Here is a 25,767-nt window from a genome sequence, read left to right as displayed (position 1 = left end):
CATAGCAGTTTGCAGGGCTCTCCCTTCCATTTTTTTACGCGCACAGACAACCAGCTGCAAAGAAAGATACTTTATTCTCCCCATGCAAGAACTTGGCAAGCACTACGTCATGAATGCACGTGTGCTCGGCAGCACTTTGGAATTTGAGAGCATGTAACTTTTCACCCGTCGATGCGTTGATTGAAGAATTATGGATTTGTTCGCGCCAAACGAGACGTCCGGCGAGTGTGCAACGGCGCGCGTCTTCGTGGCGCAGAACGGGAGCGCGGACGCTTCGAACCGGAGTTGCGGCAACATCTCCGCGGCGCTCACACCTCTCGGCGTGCGGCCAAAGGGTGAGAAAATACATTGAAGTTAATTGTGTGTGTGTGTGTTTTTTTTTAAGACAACGTACATACGTGGCACGGTGACGTCACGATTTCACTAGTCACCCAAGGTTCTTACTTATTGAGGTCAATACTGTCAAACTCTCCCAAACTCAGTTCAAATCAGCAATATTGGACGTCCACAATGGAATGAGACCCAACAAGAGCAAGAGGTTGAATTTTGATTGGCATTAACAGAGAGTATTCAATCAAAATGTTTATACTGATATCAAAAATATTAGTATTTGATGCAGTTGCACCCTACTAAAAACAATAATAAGCATTGAGGAATAGGACAACTTCTCAGACATAGTCAATCAAAAGCAAACAATCTTGCCATTTTAAGGTAGAATATTGATCCATGTATTGCAAGGATGCATCATTTTTGAGGCTGGCTGGTATAACTACAATATTCTTGAAAATCAGCATTTGTGAAAGGAAATGTTTGTTTGCACCACGATAGCAAATCTTCATTTAATTTGTTCCATTCTTATTATTTAGTTTGAATTCATTGCATGTATTCTTTTATATTGGTAAATGTGATGTATTTTAATGAATTACGTATTGTCTTGAACAAATTCGATTTAAGATAGCACTGGCGTATTGGATGGGATTTAAAAACATCATTTACATTAAGAAGTCAAAGCTGTTAATATACAGTATATTTTGAATTTGAAACATCTAAAACAAATTCTGCCAAGGCGGTCGGTATAAGAGGACAACACTGATGTACTGCAGCCCGGCAGTCTCAAATAACTCAACGCCATGTAGTGCGCAATTCCATTATTTGGAAGCCCTAAATGTAGCCGCTGCAGTGGCATGAGGCTTAAGAGTGCAAATGAAACCTGGCAGCTGAGGAGGATTTAGGTGATCAGCTGACCTCACATCTGGACTGTGACACGGTCACCCTTCTGTATTTTGGAGTGGGGAACCGTTTTCCTATCAGGGGCAATTTTGAATTTTTAGAACCCCGGGGGAGAGGTGTGAAAAAAGAATGCAAAAGCACTACAGAAAATGGGTGTAAGGTCAAGCCAATTTAATATGATGGGAATTTGTGTTTTGAGAGAATTCTTATGAGCTTTTTGGTCAAATCAAATAGAATTCAATCTCTGCTTTACAGTGCTGTAATATGCAAAGTATGGATGCTCATTTGATAGAAAACAAAAATGGAGCATCCACACAAATCATGCAATTTTTTAATTTTTTTTTTATCTAACTGCCCCTACTTAATTGTTTGCTGATAAAGTGTGTGCGCGTGCCACTGCACAAAATATAGTACCTTCATTAGGAGTGTCGACAAAGACAATACATTTTCTAATCAGCGCTTTCATGCTGCTCAGACTACCGGTGCCATTCTCAAAACCTGTCACACAGGTTCTTTAGTTGCCCGTCGTCTTCAGTTCCCATCCCCTATAGGATGTCAATCACAGCGCTATGAGAAAGTCTCCAATCAACCTAAGTGCGCTGTTGGTATGCCAAGCGCCTTGTAGCAATTCATCGGACTCTTATGTTGCTTTACATAGAGCTCTACAGGTGCATGGATCATGTGATCACAAAGCGGCATGACATTCTCTCATTACATTGCTTGGGTGTCTTCATATCAGGCTGACTGGTTCCATTTAAGTTGCAATGACAGCAAACCAGAATTGATGGTTTTTTTGGTGGCACAACAGGGGAACATCATGGGTAGATCTGGATTCCTTGGCCAATCTGAATAAGGCAACCGTCTCAAACCTTTGATGTCAAGTTGGATGCTGTACTGAATTTTGACAGCCAGATCACGGCAGAGTTGTTAAGTCCACGTTCGATCACTTAAGGCATCTGGCCAAAGCCAATCCAATTCTTTCAAGGCAACAATTCGAAACTGTAGTCCACGGCATTGTCAGCAACTTTGCTGGAATAATATAATGGGCTCTAAGTGGATACCAGTGCATTTTCCATTAGTCGCCTACAAGAAGCTGCACGCGTCTTAACGTGCACATGTAGCACATTTCCCCTATTTTAGCCTCAGCTCTCAGACTGTTAATACACTTCAGGATTCATTTTAAAGTTCCATTACTTGCTTTTAAATTATTAAATGTTCTTCGATCATTTTTTTGATTTATGATAAACGATTCATGCTCAAGTATGATACAACTACCTGAGCCTCAGAATATTGGCGCTGATGGGCCTTCTTGTAAGCTAAAATGTTGTCACCCTTTTGTAATCTATCAACTACGCTTATATTTTTAATATAAAAAAAAAAGGAGAGCAAATTTTCTCTGTAACCACAGATTTTATTTTGACAATTTTAATGTCTCTCACTTGACAGTAATTGTGAACCTAATAAAATATCCAGTGTGTGTATGACATTAAATAAAGACCCCAGTTTTCCCTCAGGCACCATACCGTGCCTGCATAAAAGAAGTCCAGAGAATATCAGACCCAACACAGCTGCTGTCAGCGTCACCGCGCTCGCAGTCAGCTCCCAAATGATGCCCCAACCGGCTCACGGCCACCAACCTCCCCCCTCCGCCTATTTTCTTGGTCCATTAAACACATGGTCGTCATTTATGGAGCTTACCGAGGCGAGGTACAGTCAAGATTAGCATGGCGACAATGTGCATTTATCTCCAGACCCGTCAATATGCGGCATATGTCCAATCACCAACAGAATGTCATGGAGCACATTTAATTAAAAAGACATTCCTTCTGTATCAGGGAATTTAGCGGGTCATGTTGACACGTGTGACAACATATGTTGATTGTATAAAACACATGAAGAACTTTACTTCATCACAGAGAGCATTTTTTTTTTTTTACATTTTGGTTCCTATAAACTAGACGAAGTTCAAATAATTGCTTTTTAAACAAAAGAGGGGTGCAGGTGTTTTGTAGGCACACAGCCAACTGCCACAATGAACATCATTTCACACGCCGGCAGTCGTGCAGACATCGAGTGAAGTGGCTTGGCTGGATCGCCGTCTTGTTGAGTGCAGACGAGTGAGAAGGTCTTTTGCGCGTCAATGAAAATGTTGATGAGCTATCCAGGATGAGGGCTGATTGCAATTCATCAGGAATCAACAGGAGGGCATTACTTGGATGATGAGAAAGGGGGAAAAATAAATGGAGTGCAGAAAAACTCACTTTCACACTGCTGACCTCAAAAGCCTCAATGGGAACATTTCATACGATTCCTGTGCTGCTAGTACGCTATCACCTGCGTCTCTTTTGATCTATCTCAGGGGCGGGCATTTTGCCAAATACTGTTGCTCAGGGCTCAGGTAATGACGAACCACGGCTCAGCTTGCAATGGTCTCATAATCAAAGCAGGTGAGTCGTGATTGGTCATTTTTTGAGCCCTGAGTAATTGTGGTGTCATTTTCACTCGACAGCAAGTGGCAAAATGGCCGCCCCCTGAGATGGATACAAATGGGTGGATTTTGTTTCTTAATTCATATTCCAATATAATACTAATCAGAATTCTGTTTTTAGGCTAGTGGGGGTCATAGAACATATTATTGTAAAGGCAATTGACTTGACTTCCTCTTTAAGAGAGAGGAAGAGTGAGGGAGCTAGCATGCTAGGTTAACAGTCTGTGTATTTTTGCACTTTTGATTGAATTTTGTTGTTTATTATGTTCAGGTGTGTCTATACATTGAACAAAATAGAATTGGCTTGTAAAGTGTAAAACGTTTGTGTCAAATATTTTATTTGATTAAAATGATAATAATATAGCCTCTAATGAATTTGTTTTAATATCTTGCCGTCACTGTTGACTTTTTGTTGTAATGTCAAAAAGTAAATAGTGTAGCTGAGTTCTTATTTTTGCATTACAAATAAAAGGTGTGTCGTAGCTTAACTTGTAGCTGAGATTTTTATTATTAATATTAATATTAATATTAACATGTTTCTTTTAGTAATAGGACAGTACTCCCTGCATATTTTCGGTTCACAACGCACAAACTCACCTATTCATGCTTTTGTTGCCATTTAAGAAATTCTCGATGATGGCACCAAAGCTCCTGTCTAACAAGGAAAACGTGAACTTTTGGTGCATAAAAAAATAAATAAAATAATAAATATATATATATATTTAAAAAAATATATAAAAATAAAAATAAAATAAAAAAATTAAATAAAAAAATTAAATAAAAAAATTAAATAAAAAAATTAAATAAAAAAATTCAAAAATTCAAAAATTCAAAAATTCAAAAATTCAAAAATTCAAAAATTCAAAAATTCAAAAATTCAAAAATTCAAAAATAAATAATCAAATAATATGGATGGCATTTATTCCAATGATTAATGGAATACATTCTCAAACAGTTAAATATCATTTCAAAAGGAATTTGAAATGATATTTAACTGTTGGAGAATCATAATTTGTGATATTTTTATGGTTTAAAATATTACAAAAGACAATAATGAACATTTTCAGAGGGAGTGTCAATTACTTGCGGCAGGGCAACAGGGCAAGGTCTGCCCCCTGTGAATAGAGGGGGCCAACTCACTGCACCATGATAACACAAAACAGTGACAATTGTGTTCATGACATTCATTATATGAAATGTTCATACCGTTTCATCTCTAATTATGTACACTTGCACAATGCAATATCCAGTTCAAGAACTACAACAGCGCTGAAAGGTATACTTCTTTTGAATTATACTTACAAAATTAGGTGCCGTTTGCAGTTTTGCAGTGTATGCAGTAAATCCCCAAAAAACAACAACGTTTTTTCTCTACATACCGTGGAAGCAGGTTGAACTTGTATCGCATCTCGTGAGATGTTAGCACATCTGCTGCTTAATTGGTCATTGTTTTACATTCAATTGGTGGTTAACTTCTTTTCACACTTGTTTGACGGTTAGAAGAAAATGTGGTGAAGTTTTATTATATTATTCATTCATCATCTTCCAGGTTTTGTTACGTCTACGCAAGAGGGCAACATCGCTCAATATGATGCTGCAATACAATAATATCCTGTTCCTATTGCTAAATAAACATTGTTGTTGCAGCCTATAGCACAGAGAGCTGTTTCCGATATTGCCAGCAACCGTCTCATGAAGCGGAATAAGAAAATATTACATTGTTAATTGAATCAAAACGGAACATTATTATCTTTTGCTACATGTCCTGTGTTGGATCTCATTCGATTGTGCAAGTGTAACTGTTGCTTTCAATTAGAAGTGTGCAAGAAGGGCCAATGCTTAATAGTCCTCCTTCCTGAAGAGGTTTCCAGCACCCTCCATTAACTGTTGTGGGTTGTAGTTGAGCTTAGTGACACAGCTGAGGTGACATTTGCAGTGCCGGATAACACACTCACGGTGACATTTACCAATACATCCGCCTTATAGAAGTAAGGGCAGATTTTTATTTTTTCCTGATAGACACGATGACACAAGAGCCAACCGGAATAGGAAGTGTCGTGCTGCATATATATCAGACAGGCGGGGAGAGAATAATTCATAGTTCATAAAATGTCAGATTTGTTGAATGAGAAAAGCAGATTAAATGTTAAATATTCATGGACAGACAATGAACTCTATTATGAACCGAGCCACCAGTTAACTGTGTGTCTAATAAAAGCCTCTGCTCATGATTAATCTTGGCTTAGATGAAAAAGAAAAAGAAAAAGAAAAGCAGATGCAAGTTGGATGCTTTTTTCCTAGTGACATGAGTCAAAGAGCAAAGGATTAACAACCTCAACTCACTTTTTGCGAGAAGTGTGGTACACTGGTCGTCAGTCATTCACAGGGCAAGAGAATGAACATCATTTGAATAATAGAAATACGTTTCAATGAGCATTTTCACACTTGGATTGGTTGGGAAACACTGCACTTGACCATCATGCTATTCTGACAGTTTCGCCCCACAAAACATTAAAGACAATTGAGGGTGGCATGAGTGATCGAAACATTCGCCGGACACTTTATTAGGTACACCTGCAGTATGAGAGTGCAGTTACACTACCAACCACTAATAGACATTTTAATTGTGTAAAATCCCGTCTCTTTGTTGTAACTGCAATAACACTATAATATGTTCAGCAAATACCACCCATTTTAATTTGGGGGAATTAAAACAAGAATCGGCGTCAACATGGGCTACAAGCCAACATCATTATGTCTTAAACAGTCTTGTCATCCGTTGTTGTGTTTACACAAGAATACAGTGGCAGTGAATGTAGCAAGATAAAAAAAAGTGATTTATTCTACCATCTTAGAGCAGAGGAGTGATTTTCTGCAAATTTTCTGAGCCACCTTTTAATGTAAATGTGCTGAGAGACTTATCAACAGCCAGGCGGGCACACAGGGAAGCTAATTGGTTTCGATTAGGCGGAAGCCTGGGCAGCATATTCTGTTCAGCATGGCAGAAAGAAGAACCTAATGAAGGAACATCTTTTCTATCCAATCACCTGCCAGCACATTTTTTCATACTGCTGGAGCACGGAGGAAGAAAAAAAAAAAGATCACCAATCACGCTTTTAGCTCCTGCTGTTCACCACCTTGGTTTCGAAGCAGCATCCTTATGTTCCACCAGCACATCATGATGAAGGGAGGCAGTTGTATACACTTACTGGGCCAGAATGTAACAATGTAATCAAATGCGAATTCTTAAAGATGATTTAAATGACTGTTATGTCCATTCTGAGTACAATTGAAAGTTAACAAGTTAAGAAATTGCCCCTTTCAAGCTGACAGTATTCATCATGACATACCTAGTAGTGACACATCATCACTCAATTTGTATTTGAACCCAAATACAGGCAGTCAAAATGTTCTCATGCTGAGGTGTTGACCTGGACCTGGATTATTTTTGATAAGCCACGCCATCTGTGCATTTCACATACTTATACATATTTGCATCCCACGTGGTCCACAGAAGAAAATGTGGCTATTATTCAGTACACGTGTTTGGCTCCTACTTGCCCTCAGGGAATATTTTTGAGAGGACAAATCAGTTCGCTAGAATAAATCGATGAGAGTGTAATTACCTCTCAATCTTAACGCACACGACAACCTTGTCGAACGAATCTATTAAGGCACAAACCTGTTTTATTTCATTTTCTTAATAAATGGTGCAGAAGAGTCACGAAGGAAAAGGAAGCATAGAAGACAGATCCATGGAGAATGGGTGCAAAAGCTTGAAAGATATACAGGGCATACTGTACATAAGAAAGTGTTGTTTATTTTCTGTGAATTCAGGCTCGAGTAGTTTTGGTTGCAGACGTACGTTTTACCCCCCTTCACTACGGATAGGTTCACTTGGATGCCCTTAAGCCTCACAAACTAGCAGCTTGTGTTGTATGCAAGCAGGGGGGGGGGGTGAACACAAATACATCTCCAATACATTGATTAGTTAGTGATTTCCGTGGCATTGTAAAAAATGGTATGTTTGCGAGTAAACTACTTTTATGCCTGTAAGCGCGCATCAGAGAGGCTGAGAGCATAATGCGAGTAGATTGGCAAGAATGAACTATTAAGGTAACTTGTAATTTAACTTAGTTACTTTAAAATCAAGCAATCAGTAAAATAACTTACCTTTTAAAGCACGTAATTAGTAAAGTAACTTAGTTACTTTTTTAAGGCATTGATCATAGGCCATAAATTGTAACTATATTGTAAAAGTGCATCTAAAAAAAAAATGTCATGCAAAACATAATTTAATAAAGTAGAAGCTGAAAAAGTGAAACTCATAGATTCAATATACTCAAACAATTAGAATATCATAAAAACAATTAACTCAAGTTGGAATTGACCCTCTGAAAAGCATTTTCCTGCGTCTATATGAGTCTCACTTTTTGAGTTGAACTATTTAAATTAATGAACTGCTCTACAACATTCTATCACAGATTCGTTGTTCCCCTAAGAAATGCAGATCAATTGTTGACATTAGTGTTGACATGAGTGAGCTGGAGGCTGTCCCAACTGACTTTGGGTGAGAGGCGCAATAAACCATTGAAGTCGTCGCCAGCTAGTGTGCACATACAGTACTGTCCGTACAGACAAACCATTCACAAATTAAAATTCTCACCTTTGGACAAGAGTATTCATTTAATTTTACATACATGTTTTAGCAATTGTGGAATGAAGCCAAAATATGAAAAAAATACTATCTGGGCAGGTGACTGACTGAAAAGTAAAAATTTCTTACACTATTTGTTACATAATTAAGTAATCAATCCACTCTAAAAGCTTTCTTTTCAACTTTTTACTATTTCTTTCAGGTGTTTTTTTTTTGTCAGCAGACATTAGGTTGTTATGCTATGTTTCAGTCACAAATTATTTTATAAATGTCAAGCTTTACTGATGTCAGGTCGGATCTACAGGTGGTTTGTACTACTGCAATATAGGCAAAGTAAATGATAGCTGAAGCAACATTAACTCATTCACTGCAATTGACGGCTATAGACGTCAAAAATTCATTTGAACTATTTCTATTACACTTTTTTTCCACTTTTGTTAATAAGAGTATGAAAACCTAAACAAATATTTTACATTTAGAACAGATATAAAATTATTGATTAATTGTGAGTTAATTATCGAAGTCATGAGATTAATTACAATTAAAAAAATTAATTGCCTGACGCAATTTAAAAAAAGAAAGAAAAGATTATTTAAAAATTAGGGGCGTCAGGCGATTACAATTTTAAATGGAATTAATCGCATGACTTCACTAGTTAACTCACAATTAATCACTAATTTTATATCTGTTCTAAATGTTCATTTTGAAAAAAATCTAGGTTTTCACACTCTTGTTAACAAAAGTAGAAAAAAATGTTAAACTAATAGAAAGAGTTCAAATGAATTTTTGACGTCTATAGCCGTCAATGGCAGTGAATGAGTTAATAGATGCCCCATTTAAGTTCTGGTTGCATTTGAATGATACAACCTTTATCGCAAATACAAAGCCTCAATTTGAAGGACATATATTTATCATCTAAAAAAAAATAAGAAGATCTCCACATTCTAACATCATACCTTGTATGTATTTTTGTCTGTGCTAGATGGCAACCACATGCTGAGGATCCTGCTCTACTCCCTCATCTTCTTCTTGAGCGTGTTTGGAAACCTGCTGATCATCGTGGTGCTGACGGTCAACAAGCGCATGCGGACCGTCACCAACACCTTCCTGCTGTCGCTGGCTGTCAGCGACCTGATGATGGCCGTATTCTGTATGCCCTTCACCCTCATCCCCAGCATCCTCCAGGACTTCATCTTTGGCGCAATCATGTGCAAGATAGTCACCTACCTCATGGGTGAGACGAGTCTAGGGAAAAGGGGAAAAGATGATTAAAAAAAAAAATTATACACAGGGGAAAATAATTATCTGATCCACTGCTGAAGTTTTTAGTTTGTCACTTACCAAGAAATTTACATTTTTAAAGGCTGTTTACTGATTATGGCACAAAAAAAAAGAAAAATCAAAAAAATTACTCACCTATTCTCAGAATCAATTTCTTCCTTCCCAACCTCTATACCACCATTGGCAAGACTAACAAGCTCAATGTCAAAACACGTACGAGACAAGATTATAAACCTGGACACTGAAGGTGACAACTATTTGCACCATTATTCAAGAAGTGACAGCCCAAAAAAATGACTCTCAGTTACCCTCTGTCTGACGCTCCATGCAAGATGTAGCCTCATGGAGTGAGGATGATGATGAGAAAGGTAAGGGAGCAGCCCCAAAGAACACGGCGGGAACCTGATAAGGATCTGATGGCAATTGAAAATTTTAGTTAACATATTGACTGAAATGTTGCAGGGGGCAGAAGGTCCCCCGGCTCAATAATGAACATGTACAGGACCGTCTTAGAATGGGCTGTCAACGGTAAAAAAAAAAGAAAAAGAAAAAGAAAAAGATTGGTGCAAAGGACGGTGCAGAAACTGTAGTAAGTTTTGGCAGGTGTGCGTTCCCGTCCCCAATGGTGAATGTATGAGACAGAGAGATAGAGAGCAAGAGACAGAGAGCGAGAGTGTGAGAGAGAGTGAGAAAGAGAGAGAGAGAGAGAATGGAGAGGGAGGGAGGGAAGGGGAGGTATATAGAGAGGGAGAGATAGAGGAGAGAGAGAACATGAGAGGAGGGAGAGAGAGTAAGATAGAGTGGCTGAGAGAGAGTGAGAGAGAGAAAGAGAGAGGGGGGAGGAAGAGGGGAAGAGAGAGAGAAAATTAGAGAGAGAAGGGGAAGGATGGAAAGAATAGGGGGGAGGAAGAGAGGAATAGAAAGAGAGAGACGTGAGAGGAGGGAGGAGAGAGAATGTGAAAGGAGGGAGAGAGAGTAAGAAAGAGAAGATGAGTGAATGAGAGAAAGAGAGAGGGGGGGGAGTTGGCGAGACGGAGAAAGAGGGGGTGAGAGAAAGAGGGAACGAGAGAGGGAGGACAGATAGACAGAGAGAATGCAAGAGGAGGGAGAAAAAAGAGAGAGGATTACAGAGAGAGTGAGACAAAAAGAGAGAGAGAGGGTGAGGAAGAGGGGGGAGAGAGAGCTCTATCATATTTTGGCACAATAAATGGATTAGTGAATTAGGTATTGCAAAAAATTTTAAAATTCAAGCAACTTAATTTGGGGGACCGCATCAGAACATGACGGGGCTGAACTGAACTGAAGTGGACCTTTGAGCTGCCAGCACTCAACAGACCAGTTCTCCCACTGCACTTCTCGGGTACCATAATAGACTTAATAATAAAATCTTAGCGAGACTGGAATATGGAAAAAAAAGAGCGCACGGCGCACTTCATTTCGGGCAAACAGAGCCGCCGTAGCCCACGGGATGATAATATAAACATGGCCTTAATTAACTGAGCATGTAAATGACTCAGAAAAAGCTTGGGAGATGAGAGCTTTGGTCAGATGACATTTGAGTTAAGCAATCTGGCATAAAGTCGACCTGCTGTTCGAGAGGATGAAAACAATCAGTATGACCCGGAGGACACCACCCTGTCAGTCAAACGTGGAGGTGCTAATGCTATTTTTGGGCAGTTTTTAAGTATTGTGTGGCCAACGAACGGATCCACGTACAACACAGTAATATCTTAAATAAAACCTCAACCTAATTACAGAACCTTCCGAGTAACAAATACAGGAAGACCATAGCAACTGACAACATCATCATTATAAGGTCGTAGACTCGAAAACATGTGGAGGGAGCTGAAGTGTCAAATTTCCAAATGGCAGCCAAGTAACTTTTTAGATTTTAAGATATAAATTTCACGGGATTTCTTTGTGACAAACCTTCCAAATTCAGCAGGGAATCAAATAATTACTTCTCCGGCTGTATGCAATTCATTACATATTATATGATTGTATATAGAACTACTGATACAAGGATTGCGATTGATCCAATTCTTGTAATGGATCTCACAAGATTGCGGAGCTGTGCTGGTGAGTGGAACCAAAGGTTGTGCCTCCGCAACGTGTCAATGGAAGTGACTTTCTTGAGGGAGTTGGCTTTGACAACACACTTCACCTCTGACTCACACACCCAAACAAATCTTCACAGTTTGCATTTTGAAGTACGTGAACAAGAGAGGCAAAGAGTAATTTCCCGTCTGGCCTTGTCAGGAGGGAAATGGCAGATGGGATCAGTGTCTGAGGCCAACATGATTTCCTCTCCTACAGATACCATCCCTGCCTCTCTGCCTCACATATGTTTTCGTAAACACGCCACCGCGTCACCGCTTTTATTCTCACTTGAATTACCGATATCACATACGTGGGTTTGTTACTTTTTACAATGGGCCGAAACTCAAGAATACTGATAAACACCAATGGGTGCCGTTGTGCGTTTTTAAATAAGGTTTTGTCTTCCCGCAGGTATATCAGTGAGCATCTCTACATTTAGCCTGGTTGCCATAGCGATTGAGCGCTACAGCGCCATCTGTAACCCTCTGAAGTCCCGGGTGTGGCAAACTCGTTCCCATGCTTACCGGGTAATTGCCGCGACATGGATGATGGCCCTCATTATCATGATCCCGTATCCGGTGGTCAGTCACTTGGAATCCTTTCCTCGCGCCGACAACACCACCGCCCACCAGTGTCGTCGCAAGTGGCCCATTGCCATGGCTGAGCAGTCCTGGTGAGTCCGGATGCAGAATCAGCAAAAAAAAAAAAAAAAAGTTAAAAAGTTCTGCTGTGTATGTTAGAAGTAAATCCAGTGTTGGAAATCTTTCCGATGCAAGATCTCTGGTACATAATACCGACAACTTGGTTTTCTGTTTTGGTACTCGAAAAGTGTATCTAGTGTTGGTTATTAATGTCTCTAAGGTTCTGGCGGGCGTAGCGATAGTGCATAAACAAGCTAGGAAATAGTGCAAAAACAGCCCCCCCCCCAAAAAAAAGAAGAAGAGCACCAGGCAGGAGATATGTAAGAGGCTTCAGCATTCTGATGAATCCCACTTCGCCTCATTAGTAAATAAGACAATGAGACAAAGACTATGAACCAAAACAGTCTTGAAGGTTTGGACAGTTTCCCAAAAACATTCCACCCCTCGTAGATAAGCAAAGTAGAAATGTTTTAGTAAGTTGGCTTAAATGGTCGTGGGTGGACTGAATCAGGGAGGGCAGCCGCCATAAAACGGTGCCAAACATATCAAGTTTTTCGACTCACAGGGACTAAGCCGAAAGAGAGTAAACACAAAACTTATTTTAGTAAAGGTATAAGAATGTAAGCTTAAGAAATAAGCGCTTAAGTAAGTATGATGTATGAAAAACACAATGCATGGCAGTAAGAGCGTCATTGAGAACATATGTTTGAAAGTACTGTAACTGCATAACTGTAAAAGAAAGAGGATGCATATTATGTTAGCAAACGTGCAAGCATGTGCACAAGTATGCAGAAAAAGAAGTACATTCTGTAAATATGTTAGCAAGATCACAAAGTAAGATAACATTTATTACGGCAGTTCCATAAAGGGGAAATATGCATCGTTTAAGCAGCAATAGTAGATATAGGAAATAACAATTTTAAAAAAAGAGCACGCAGTAGAAGCCATTCATACAGAAACCTCAATTTTATCGCCCGTCATCAATAAGCATCAGTTAGCAATTTGTACGCGAGGTCATCCAAATGTTCGAAAGCAAGCATAAGTAACCACAAAACTAAGACAAAAAGAGATTATGACTATTAAAGTTATCCTAATCAAAACTTACTGATAGCAGTTATATCGCTTGGTTTTGGATATCTACCTCATACACTTCATTTAAGCACAATATAGGGGGCATGTACGTAAGGAAATGGATGAGCAAGCATATTTCAAAGTAACTGCAAGTCTATATTGAAGTACTACGTTGCGGTTGCTTTCTATTTCTCCAGTCAGATCTTAGCTGTGTGTGCACATAAAATGTGGACACGCTCGATGAGTGAAATCTACAAATATAATTTTCTTGCACTCGAAGCAAGAAGGCACTCAGGAATGAAATTACACACCGTACACAAAAGCAATACAATAATTCTAAACTTGTTTGGATTTCAAAGGAGGAAAAAAAAAACTCACTGCGGGGAAAAAGGTCAATATTTTGCTTTCATTTTGCAGCAGATAACATTTGTATCAAGATGGTTTATACGTGCGTTTAATAATGCTTTCACTGGGTAAATATTCCGTGTTCGCACATCAGTCCAATCCAATTCTCACCTCCGTTACTTGAGCGCCACCACAGAACGCATGACGGGTACTAACACTTTCCAGGGTACGTGCGTGTCTTCAGCTCGCGCGGCTGTGAACTGTCGTATGTACAGAATGTGTGAAAATTGCATTGAGACCCTCCGTGTGTCTTTAAGGTACGTTCTGCTGCTGCTTATGTTATTTGCCATTCCTGGGGTGGTGATGAGTGTGGCCTATGGACTCATCTCCAGGGAGCTTTACAGAGGAATCCAGTTTGAGATGGGCCACAAGAAAGACTCGACAGGTGAGGACATAACGACCACAGATAGAGAAAAAGGTATTTTCCCTCACGGCAATTTGGACAAAAGGGGAAGTCAACATTAAATAGTTCTTGACAATTGTTATTTGTGACCTCACGAGTTGAAACATGCACATTCTGATTAATATGACATTTGTGAAACATGAATTAAGCAGCAAAATCCAGCTGTTTTTATCAAGATCAGAAGGCGGCCATTTTGTTGCTCAGGTCTCAGGTAACAAACCAATCACAGCTCAGCTTCAGAAAACAGGCGAGCTGTGATTGGTCGTTGCCTGAGCCCTGAGCAACTGTGATGTCATCTTCAGTCGACAGCAAGTGGCAAAATGGCCGCCCCCTGAGATGGATAAAAACAGCTGGATTTTGCTGCTTAACTCATATTCCACTAATGCAATATTAAACGAAATACAATATTTAGCGGGGCTGCATAGAACATATTATTGCCAAAAATGTTTTTTGGTTGACATAGGAATATGTCCCATAAGTGTGATGCTGAAAAGTTGCATCATCATTGCCTAGTATTATCATGACAACCAATAAAAAATGTATATATGAGCGAGGAATGTCAGGTGCAAACGTGACCGGAAAACACTTTTCCTCTTTGCCATTACCGGAATTGTCCTGTGGTGGAATTGGAAATAATAATAATTATAATAATAATAATAATAATAATGATAATAATAATTTTAATAATAATAATAAAGAAAATAAGAACAGACAGTAGCAAATTTAAAGGGGAAGATATCAATCACGTACGACCATAAATTAATATTTAGTTTTTTTCGTCAGTTGGACGCAACTGCAACCTACAACCAAAATAATAAACACATTGTTAAATGATTTCCTCAGTGACAGCACTGAAAAACATCTTTGCAATGCCTGACACTTTTGTATTTCATCTCATTCTATCAGCAATCCCCCCTGCATGACTTTTCTCGAGATGAATTCAATTGTGACTGTAATGATTTCATTAGCAACATCACTGGTTTGTGCTGTGGCTGGTGAGGTACTATATGTAACTGTCGGTGTACTTACAAGAGGGTCTGTAGACTAGAGGAGGATGTCAAAGGATGGAATTGGCTGGCAGCTGCCGGCATGGACGTCGCCATCTGTTTGGCCTCGCATGGAAAGAAGTTGTCTAAAAAAGAGACGAGCAGATATTTAAAAAAAAAAAAAGAAGATAAATCTAAGTGGAAATCCGATAAAAGGGATAAAACCTTGGCTGTGGCTGACTCCTGGGAGGTTTTATGAGACGTTAATGGAAAATAAGGCAAATTTAATAAACCATTAACTATATTCTGTGTACTTTATTGAGGGAAAAGTGGAACATCCTAAGTCAGACATGTCCTAAAACCTTTAACTTTGCAACAATGATTTTCTGAGTAACCTTTTAACATCTTTCACGTGGACACACAGATAAAATAAAATAATGCATCATAAAACTAAAATAAAGTTGAAATATGCACCCTCTCAAGAGGCCTGCCAGACATAAAGAAAGAAGAGTAAGATGTTTTGTTGGCCATTTTCATGCTATTTTTTTTATTTTTTTTGCATCTGCACATTGTTTACATTAACACTTGGCAAAATCATTTTGTATTGCTAATGTAAAGTATCATTTTAGATTCTATAGTCGTTATAAGCATCATTGTAAGCTAGTGGTTCGCACATCTGCCTGAAATCTTAGGTTCTGGGTTCAAATCTTGAATCTAGCCTTCCCGCGTGGAACTTCTGGGTAGTCCTACTACCTCCCACAATAAAAAAAAACAACAAACATCTATGTTAGGTTCATTGAAGACTTATAATTGGCATCACCCAAAACAACAAAAACATCACAGATGTCTCACAAGAATTGCTGAACTCTGTTGTGACATCACGCAATGATGGTTTGTTTGCCTTAGGTCGAGTTTGTACAGCTTTTGTGGCGTTACGACTTTAGACATTACACTGTCTCCAATCAAATATTTAATCATCGTATCAATAATTTGTCATTTCCTTGACGGAGATGGTTAAGAGAATGAATCAGAATGTTTTTCATCTGAGCACTGCGGAATGAAAATAAAAATAGTCACCGTGCTGCAGGGCAATTTAGTCTGGTCTAGTGGTCTTAGTCACTGGCAAACATAATCAAATATGTTTTTGCACTGTGGAGCCATGGTGGTAACCAGGGCAACTGTCGACAGAGATTGTAGATTGAAAGAATGCAAACATTAAAAACATTGACTTGATTGTCTCATGGTAAAGATAAAAATAATGGCTGCTTCTTTGAGAGGATGAAATTGAATATTTACCATCAGTAGGAAAACAATATAAGGTGTCAATTATGAGCTTATAGTTCCGTTTGTGAGGTGATTCAGAATCATTTCCCCTTTTGGTTATGAATTGTATTTCCTATGTTTGTTTCTATTCCCTGTCTTTCATCTGATTATTGGTTCTGCCTGTGTCTCGTCAGCTCTGCCTGTGTCTCAGTAGAGTTATGAAACCAGAATGTACAGACTCATTTCTGTGCTGCTTATCCTGTTCTGAGTAAGGTAAAGGTAGGAAAATCAGCTATGTGAACCACTACACCACAAATAGCCATTCATTCGAAGCTTTTTATACATAAGACAATTAAATCAAATAATATAATGAGTGGTTTATTTCGGTTCCATACATAGCACAGACAAGAAAACACAAACAACATTCTTTCGAACAAATCAATTAACCGAAAATGCTTATTATCACCTATCCTATACTGTCCCATGAATCACATACAGTAGAATTACAAATAAATAAATACTACACTAATAATAATTCCTACATATTTTATATTTTATCAATGGCACTGTAAGCATGAATTATTTATACATTAGAATTTTTTCTTAAACCCCAACAAAGAAGTGCACAGTTTGAACACGTCATTAAGTCCATTCCGCAATGTTAAACCCAAAACTGAAACACGTCTGTATTTTTTGTTGGGCCTCACTTTACATGTTCCAGACATAAATAGACCCCTTAACCCTATAACACCAAACGTATCACATTATATACAATATATTTTTTTGCCATTAAGACCTTGACGTAAATGATAATCCATTAGAGGGCAGTATCAACCAGCTGTTGGCTTTTCCAGCGACCTTGCAAGTTCGGCCCCATTGAGAAAGGAGCGACACCTATACTTATTGATTGTGGGAAATGTTCTTTCTGATTGACTAATATGTTTGGTATGCATGTTTATTATAATATTTTTGACAGTTCTAAATGTACAAATTTAAAGCGTTGTGACCGGATGTATCAAATATGACACAAATCCAAAGTTATATGTGGAAGTTGATTTTCAATTTTGTTTGTTTGTTCAAAAGGACCAATAAATACTGTATTTAAAAAGAATCAGAATTTTCTCTCATATATTTCATGGTTCAGGCTTTATAGGGTTAAATGATAGTTTCCTTCTTCTTTTAAGAAATTCTGAATACAAACAGATAGGAAACCAATTTGCAGTGTTTTCAAATACACATTTTAATGTGCCCAAAATGTTATAGATTTTGCAAGGTTTCATTGAATTTCCCTCACAAGATGAATAGTGTCTAAAGTAAGTTGAACTCTCTTTCTTTGCTGCCCAATACAGATGTTAAGAATGGCTTAACTTCAACAGTGTCATGTGGCAGTGATGACGGTGATGGCTGCTACGTCAATGTCCAGCGGCCCTACTCGTTGGAAATGTCAGCAATGTCCGCCTCTGTCAAGACGCCCAAGACTGACCGGCCGCGCAGCAACACATCAGAGGCCAAGCTGGAGGCCAAGAAGCGAGTCATCCGCATGCTGGTGGTGATCGTGGTCCTTTTCTTTCTGTGCTGGATGCCTTTGTACTGCGCAAACACGTGGCGCGCTTTCGACGACAGCTCGGCCAAAAAAGCCCTCTCGGGCACACCCATCGCTTTTATCCATTTGCTGAGCTACACCTCCGCCTGCGTCAACCCCATCATCTACTGCTTCATGAACACCCGTTTCCGGAAGGCTCTGTTTGCTACGTTCTCCTGCTGCGTCGCCCCTTGCCGTCGCCACCGCCGCCGCCGCCGCCGTGGGCTGAGGGACAACGAGGAGGACGTTACGGCCATGGGACCGTCCATGTCCAAGTTCAGTTACACAACAGTCAGCACCATGGGAGCCTGCTGAGGCTGATGGAGTTGGCCCTTCTGTGGAAGAGACAGTTACCACGGCAACACGGTATACAACATGTGCTTTCTTTAGGCCAAAGTGAAAACAGTTGGCATAATGTAGCAACATAGAAGCTTAAATCCATGATTGTGAGAACATAAATAGGGGTATTCAAATCCCAGTGTTTCAATGTATATACCTCAATACACACTAAAATGGAAAGTGCTGGTTTAGGTGTTAAATCAGGGGTGTCCAAACTACAATGTGGGCGCCAAATGCTTCCCGCTCACCTTTTTTTTTTGCAGCCCGTCATATATTTAAAATTAATTGACTACTGGTTTTATATTTAGCTTTCTAGATTTGCAAAACTGCAAAGAAACAATTTACAAGTGAGATAAGAAAAAATATTTCTATTCCAAATGATCTAAAGAATAGAGATAATTCAAGTGCGGGAGCAAAAAGTGTAAATTACAGTTGTTTGCTCCACTTTCTGCTTTATGTCAAGGTCAGCTTAGTACCGATTGCTTTTGTTTTGGTTCAGAAAGTGGAGACAGTGGCGAATCTATTTTGGCGGGATGCAGGGATGCAGGTCACCCCCAAATCCTAAAAATCCTTAAAGGGGAAGTCAACCTTAAACATTACTTGACTCAACAATGGGACCTCACTAGTCTAAACATGACATTCTGAATAATATCACATTTGTGGAAAATGAATAATGCAGCAAAATCTAGCCGTTTTTATTCAACTCATGGGGCGGCCATTTTGCCACTCTGCTCAGGGCTCAGGCAACGACCACCTATTTTCTGAAGCTGAGCGTTGATTGGCTGTTACCTGAGACATGAGCAACTGTGATGTCATTTTCACTTGACAGCAGGAGGGCAAAATGGCCGTCTTCTGATATTGATAAAAACAGCTGGATTTTGCTGCCTAACTCATATTTCATTAACACAATATTAACCAGAATACTGTGTTTAGACTAGTGGGGCTGCATAGAACATATTATTGCCAATACATTTTGGGGGGTTGACTTCCCCCTCAACATTTGTTTTTATCGCCTATCTGCTTTTGATTCATAAATAATCTATGATATATGTAAAAAACAACAACAACATATAATTGCTGAGCATATCTTTACCTAAACTGATGCGTTACTGTAAATAAAGTTGTGAAGAATGTTAAAGCAGCCCTTGCACCCTTCGATTTTTCTGTATACACACCTTGGAAGAAAAAGTTTGGACACCCCTTTGGTAAAGACTTGCCAACTTTGTGGTCCATAAGTGAAGAAAATAACTTGTTGTGAAATCTTTCTGTCACCTATTTATAGACATGATTGTTCTCAATGGTAATTCAGCTGCCTTGTGCAATAAGTGCCTGCTTGTTAATATTGTTCTTGTCTGGGCAACGTCATGGCATTAGTGTGGATAGAAAAGCTGAAGAAACTTTAAGCATAAGAAATCTGGCGCTGCGGTCTGAAGAGATCAAATTCAGCAAATGTTGTAAATCAATCAAGTTCCTTTTAGTAATAAGCAATGGCAACGCTTTTTTGGGGGATTACTGGAATATTGCTTTTCAGAGAAATGTGACAGATGACATCATATTGTACTTCTCTAGACAGCAAATTAGTTGATTGAATCAACAGCGCCCCTACTGGTCAGCTCCAAGTAGTGCACTCCCTTTTCGCTCAATTGCTTCAGGGTAAAATTAATCGCCACTCACTTCTACAAAATCCACTGATTTCTTGATTAATTAGTAGATAATGACGGCCATCACTAATCCCAATCGTCTAGTGCAATCATCATCGCGTACAAGTTTATATTCTTGTATGCCAAAAACTCTGCACTGATAAAAATAATTGTGGGCCAATCTGAACATTTCTTATTGTGATATATATTTGATTTGGGATATTGGTTTGGTGCTGAGAATACATGACATGTAGCTTTAGGAATAACACATTATAACAAGTCTAATGCAGAAAACAGGGCTAATTGATGGGTACTTAATTAATGCGAACAACATCCACTTTGAAACACACTTCTGAAACTAAAATGAGCCCAAATTACCTTACATAATGTTATTGTATGTTATTATTAAAATTGAATGATATTCATCTATGAGACGACACTGATAATGGCAACGATTTCTCACAATAGGATAATAAGCACATTTTCAATGTGCAACTTTCCATAACTCTCTGCCAGTGTTTTCATTTTCAAATGATCCCTTCTAAAACAACCGTAGAAAATCACAATGTCCCATCACAACATACTATTCGTGTGGCGCTTGGGAGCTACCTGGTGCTAATGAGTTTTTTTCCCCCTCCTCCTCCTCGTAACCGCGAGTTGGAAGCAGCCTTCAATTTTGGCACCGAGGGTATCATAGTAAATAAATTTCGCCACTTTTCACAGACTCCCCGTCCCTGCACAACTAACATGCAAGCTTCATTATTACTGTCAAGCTTCTACCACTATAATGTCTGTCGGATAACACGACACTCCATTGTGGTTGTTATGAACCAATTCTTAAACGAATCACATTACAAGGGCATTCTTTTTTAAGATCCAGTGTGTGCGCATGTGTATAAATACTGTCGGGCATATAGAAAAGTATAGAAACGCAATATCGACTGTGTTTATGAGTGACACTTTGAAAGCTTTTTTTCTCCCCAAGAGAGATTTATGAGGATAATTTCCCTGCGGTGTCACAAAGGTTGCGTGATGTCGACACACACCCCGGCTCATCCACTTGCCACTCACACTGACATCTTCTTATTAAATTTGTTGTGGCAAATAGGTGCCACTCATACCAGGCATACTGTACTCGTGACATTCAAGTGATGAATATTTGTGTTCGATATACAATACGTTGAGTTGAATAAGGAGATTTTAAAATGACTTTTTAGAGTTTTAATTGCGTGTGTTTTCAAATGATTTTGAGGAAATTACCTTCAGAAAGTGTCGCAAGAACCTCAAAATGTAATGTATATAAGCAGAAAATACACAAATATATGATTGGATTGAAAATATATGACATTTTTTTCTTGTTACTCTTAATTAGAACACTGCAATAGTCATGATTAGGGATGTCCGATGCCACTTTTCATTTTTTTTAAGTTATTTTATTTTTATTTTTTATTTTTATTTTTATTAGGCCACTTTTCAGACCGATTCCAGTATGAGTATTCAACTCATGAGCGGTCACCGATACCTAGTTCTGATAACACTAGTACATTATAAATACTGTAAAATTTCCCCAAAAAACAATGACAGATATTTTCAAAGAAATACTTATATAGCCCAATATTATAATTTTACTTAAAAGTGCATTAAATTAGGGCAATTTGCTATTCTTCTCATTTCTAGGCCAGTGGTTCTCAACTTTGTCGAAGGTACTGAATCCCATCAGTTTCCTATGCACATTCACCGAATCCTTCTTTCTTGAAAAATTAAATATATAATTTTCGCTTCTTTTTTTTTCTTTTTGAGAGAGAGCTCAGTATTGTTCATTCGGTAATCTTACCAATTTGACATGTCATCATCATTGCTCTCTCTTTTTTTTTCTTCTCTTTTTCTTTTTTTGTTTGTGTGGGAGAATGTGCATGTGCGGGGGTGTGTGTGCATATGTGCGTGCGTGTGTGCTCAATAATTCACCTTAAATCTATTAAAAATCCCATACCGTTCACCCTAAACCGAATACTTCAGAATCCAGCTAGAGTCGTGAGGTTGTCAGGAGACCTGAGGAAGGATTAAAGAAAAGAAAGTGAAATCCAGCACAGACCAGACATCCCCACTGGGTTACCAACCAGAATCTTTCACCAACCCCAGAAACATCTCAATTAAAATATATATTTTTTCAAATTTGAGACATATGTATAGGATGTATAGAATGAACAAAATGAACGAGAAGCGTAGCCTTTTCATGGAATCATTCTCTCTTCACCTTGAATTCAGAAAGTGTTGTGCTCTTGTATTCCCCATCTCCATGCATCTTAATGAAGTTGTGCTGGACTGTGATTTCTCAACTTGGCATAGCAAATCATGCAGATAGGGCACAGACTCCCATCACTCAATTCGACTTTATACAGTATTTATAGAGCACTTAAAAACAAGTGCTGTTTTCTTAACTCACTCCCACCCATTTTCCACAGAAGCAATCCCTTTCATTCCCGGCTGTTTTACTGGATTTTGACTGATTTTGCAAGGCCCACAGAATATTGTGTTCTATTGCTATAAAAACATGGAACCTACAAAAGGAAAGAATAGAGTCTCTTCTTTCAGCAGGAAAAAAAATGGATCTGTTTCCGTTTTGCAGCAATTAGCATTAGAATATAGCTAAATCTCACCATTATTCACAAATCTATTTAGAAATGGGAGTAATGAGCTTTTTTTTTCCAACATGGCCCTGGTTCATTTCTTATGCTCTGCTGCCACCTGCTGTCCGTTTGTGTAATAACTACCATTTCTTCAACCGTTCTTTGCAGTTAAAAGGCTGCATCAAAGCCTTCTGTAAGCTCTAGCATAAAAAACCATAAAAAGCATATAAATACGTCTTTGGGACACGTAAAACATTTAAAATAGAACGTATTTATACGTTTTTGGGAGCAAATGAGTGAATATGGAACCCATGGGCAACATATTTAATGAAAAAAAGCAGAGGTCCCAGAAGTGAACTCTGTGGAACACCATACATTCCGTTATACATATGAATTGATATTGCACATTCATTTTTTTGCTCGACTTAGTTATTATAAAGGGATTGCAACAATAAAAGGCAGGGAATCGGCCTGATATGATACCTGATATCGATACTTGCCAATCCTTTGTATGTAGTAAGGCATCAGTCCCCAAACACCGGTTTGTGATCTGATTTGGTACTGGGCCGCATAGACAGACACATGTTTGTTTGTTTTTTACTTTTAAAAATACAATTATTTTGGAGCATATTCCAGCCCTGACAGGGAATTGACATAAGTGGAATAATATGTCAGCATCACCCGCAACCCAAATGAGGATAAGCGATCTAGTAAATAGATGCATGCTCCATCAGTCATGTTTGGGCGTGGCAATGATTTGGCCTTTATGGAGTGGCAAGTCCTCACTCAGTCTTGTCATTACTATGCAGTTGGTTAAACCCGCCCCTCATCTCTGTGAGGAGCACACAAAGTGGTTACCAGGTGATTGATTTCTCACTCCACCAACCCCCAAGCTTGTGATCACCATGCTTGATGAGGACAATTGTTCCTTTTAACATCGTTTGTGCCCCTTTCTTAGAATTGTGCGGAAAGTGTCACTGACAAATGGAGCAGGTGCTGTTTGGGGAAATGTTGCAAGTGAATGATAAAGATGCTGTCTGCAAGCAGCGAACAGGAAGAGCTGAAGGCAAAATTAAGTTTGCTGTTTGGACTGGTTTTAAATCCTGATATCTGTGGAGAGAAAAAAAATACCTGGAAATGTATTTCCCCTAAGTGCATGCAACATTGAAAGATAGTTTATGGTTTGGGGTTCTCTGTCGAGCAAATTACACCGTGTTTGAACAGCCAAATATTATGAATTTTGAATTATGAACAGATTTCTTTTTGGCTTATCATTTAAAAGCAATTTCAAGAAGCACCACTCGTTTGAATAATACAATGCTTGGAGCAATGTTGAGGAAAAAACACAGCAAACGGGGTTCAGTCAAGCCTAAAAAATGTTTTGCCATAGTAGATGAACATATATGGTTATTTAGGCTTATATTTCCGAAGAAAAAAAAATTATGCAGCATAATGAAAACATGATTTGTCATTTTTGTAACTGTGGAGGGAAAAAAATTATCCCAAAAAACAAAATGTGGTTTTTCACTGATGAAAATCAAGCAGGCACAAAAAGGACTATCTGCTTAAATATAAGTTCATTATCAAAGGTTGTTGACACATAAAATCTGTTTATCTTATCTGGAAAAATAAAAGAAACACATAAATAAAACAAAAATGACAGCCATTGGCTAGAATTGAGTAACCGGCCTGACTGTAATAAAAAGGCCAACTGGGACGGTGAGGTCTCAATAAACGTCTTTTGAAGGACAGTTCTCGCGGTCAGAGCAGATACTTGTTACAAATATAGTTTCCATTGGTCGTCTGGCTACATACTCTCAACGGGACATGCAAGAGATCATAGACAATTATATTAAAACGTCAACATTTGTATAAAGGACAGCAATAATATACGTGAAAAACGTATAACATAACGTACGTATAACGCATAAAGCAGTGAAAAAACGGATTTGTGCAGTCAACTTGGCAAATCTGGATGACATCCAAAGTACTAATTCGACTGTTTTTAGATATATATTTAATATATATTTAACATAGATATGTGGGAAGAATTATTTGTTAAAGTTGTAATAATTTTTCCAGAGCGATGGATGCACTTGTAGGATATTTCAAGCCAGTGACAAGATGATTAAGGAGGTATCCGTGCTGAGGGGCAGAATATTTGATTTATGAGGTGAGCCATAATACTTTGGTAGACCATGACAATGAAGATTAAAGGCCCCGTCTTATTTGAGTCACGCATTCAGGCATTGTTTAAATGTACACCGGCTCCCAGGCGGATTTTCGGATTAGTGCAACAGGCTTACCGCAAATGTCAACACGAATACACGGAGACACGAATAATGTGCACTCCTGCTCGTCTGTGTCTAAATACGGTGCGGTTTTAGATTGAGATTCTCCTGTCATGTAAAAAAGAATGCATTCTTTTGTTTTGTGCCTCTTTGTGAAGAAAGTGTTTAGTGATAGTGTGCCATGTTTCCGAGCAGCTTGTTGGTGCCGAAGGCTACACGAAGACGGAAGAGTAGGGGGAAGCGTACAAGGGCATTCTTATGTCCACTTGAATTGTCCCGCTTGCCAGGCCACCCTTGCATTAAATGTCGCTTTATCGTACGCTATCAGTATTTTCTCTCATCCCTAATGTATTTATATGGGTCAGTGTTGTTTGGGACCAAATGGCAAATTTGCTTCAGGCTTTGACTTGACCTCACATCATAGTAACGCAGCCGAGATTCCTGTGACTGTTGTCTTTTCCGGAACAGAGCGACATTGTAAAAAGTGTGCTTTATTGTGACAACTGTCTACAAATGCTCAAATAATTTTTTGTGCAACTGTAAAGGCCTTATGTGTTTGCTTGTGCTTGGATTGTAATTCTGAATTATCATCTGAGGTTACACGGAGGAGGTACAACAAATCTACCTCTGTCAAGTACAGAAAGGAAAGGAAAACTCTTAAAGTGTATTCAACAGGAATGTGTGTGTAGCCTACTGAAGTCAGTTTTTTCTCTGCTGCTGCTTGTTTGTGTAATATTTAAATAAATTATTATCTACCCATTGA

At 38.7% G+C, this 25,767-nt stretch overlaps 1 protein-coding gene across 2 annotated transcripts; it reads left to right on the top strand.

Annotated features, from left to right (window-relative positions):
* On the top strand, positions 1 to 25,767 carry cckbrb (cholecystokinin B receptor b). 2 transcript variants are annotated; one of them, XM_086091608.1, is made up of 5 exons: positions 1 to 335; positions 9,358 to 9,609; positions 12,168 to 12,429; positions 14,131 to 14,258; positions 17,902 to 25,767. In XM_086091608.1, exons 1-5 carry the CDS (start codon positions 191 to 193, stop codon positions 18,420 to 18,422), a joined length of 1,308 nt encoding a protein of 435 aa, XP_085947734.1. In that variant the 5' UTR covers positions 1 to 190; the 3' UTR covers positions 18,423 to 25,767. The 2 variants fall into 2 exon arrangements, with proteins under 2 accessions (XP_085947734.1, XP_085947733.1); XM_086091607.1 differs by having other exon boundaries at positions 17,875 to 25,767.

Source organism: Leptonotus elevatus, chromosome 12 (assembly GCF_054856555.1).
Source record: "Leptonotus elevatus isolate MCC_2025b chromosome 12, RoL_Lele_1.0, whole genome shotgun sequence".
NCBI classification, from domain to species: domain Eukaryota; kingdom Metazoa; phylum Chordata; class Actinopteri; order Syngnathiformes; family Syngnathidae; genus Leptonotus; species Leptonotus elevatus.
This window is presented reverse-complemented; position numbering and strand designations above follow the sequence as displayed.

Coding starts and splice junctions, on each gene's coding strand:
- cckbrb (XM_086091607.1), top strand. CDS start 191: ATGGATTTGTTCGCGCCAAACGAGACGTCCGGCGAGTGTGCAACGGCG. Junction 336..9,357: donor TCTCGGCGTGCGGCCAAAGG/GTGAGAAAATAC, acceptor TGTCTGTGCTAG/ATGGCAACCACATGCTGAGG. Junction 9,610..12,167: donor GATAGTCACCTACCTCATGG/GTGAGACGAGTC, acceptor GTCTTCCCGCAG/GTATATCAGTGAGCATCTCT.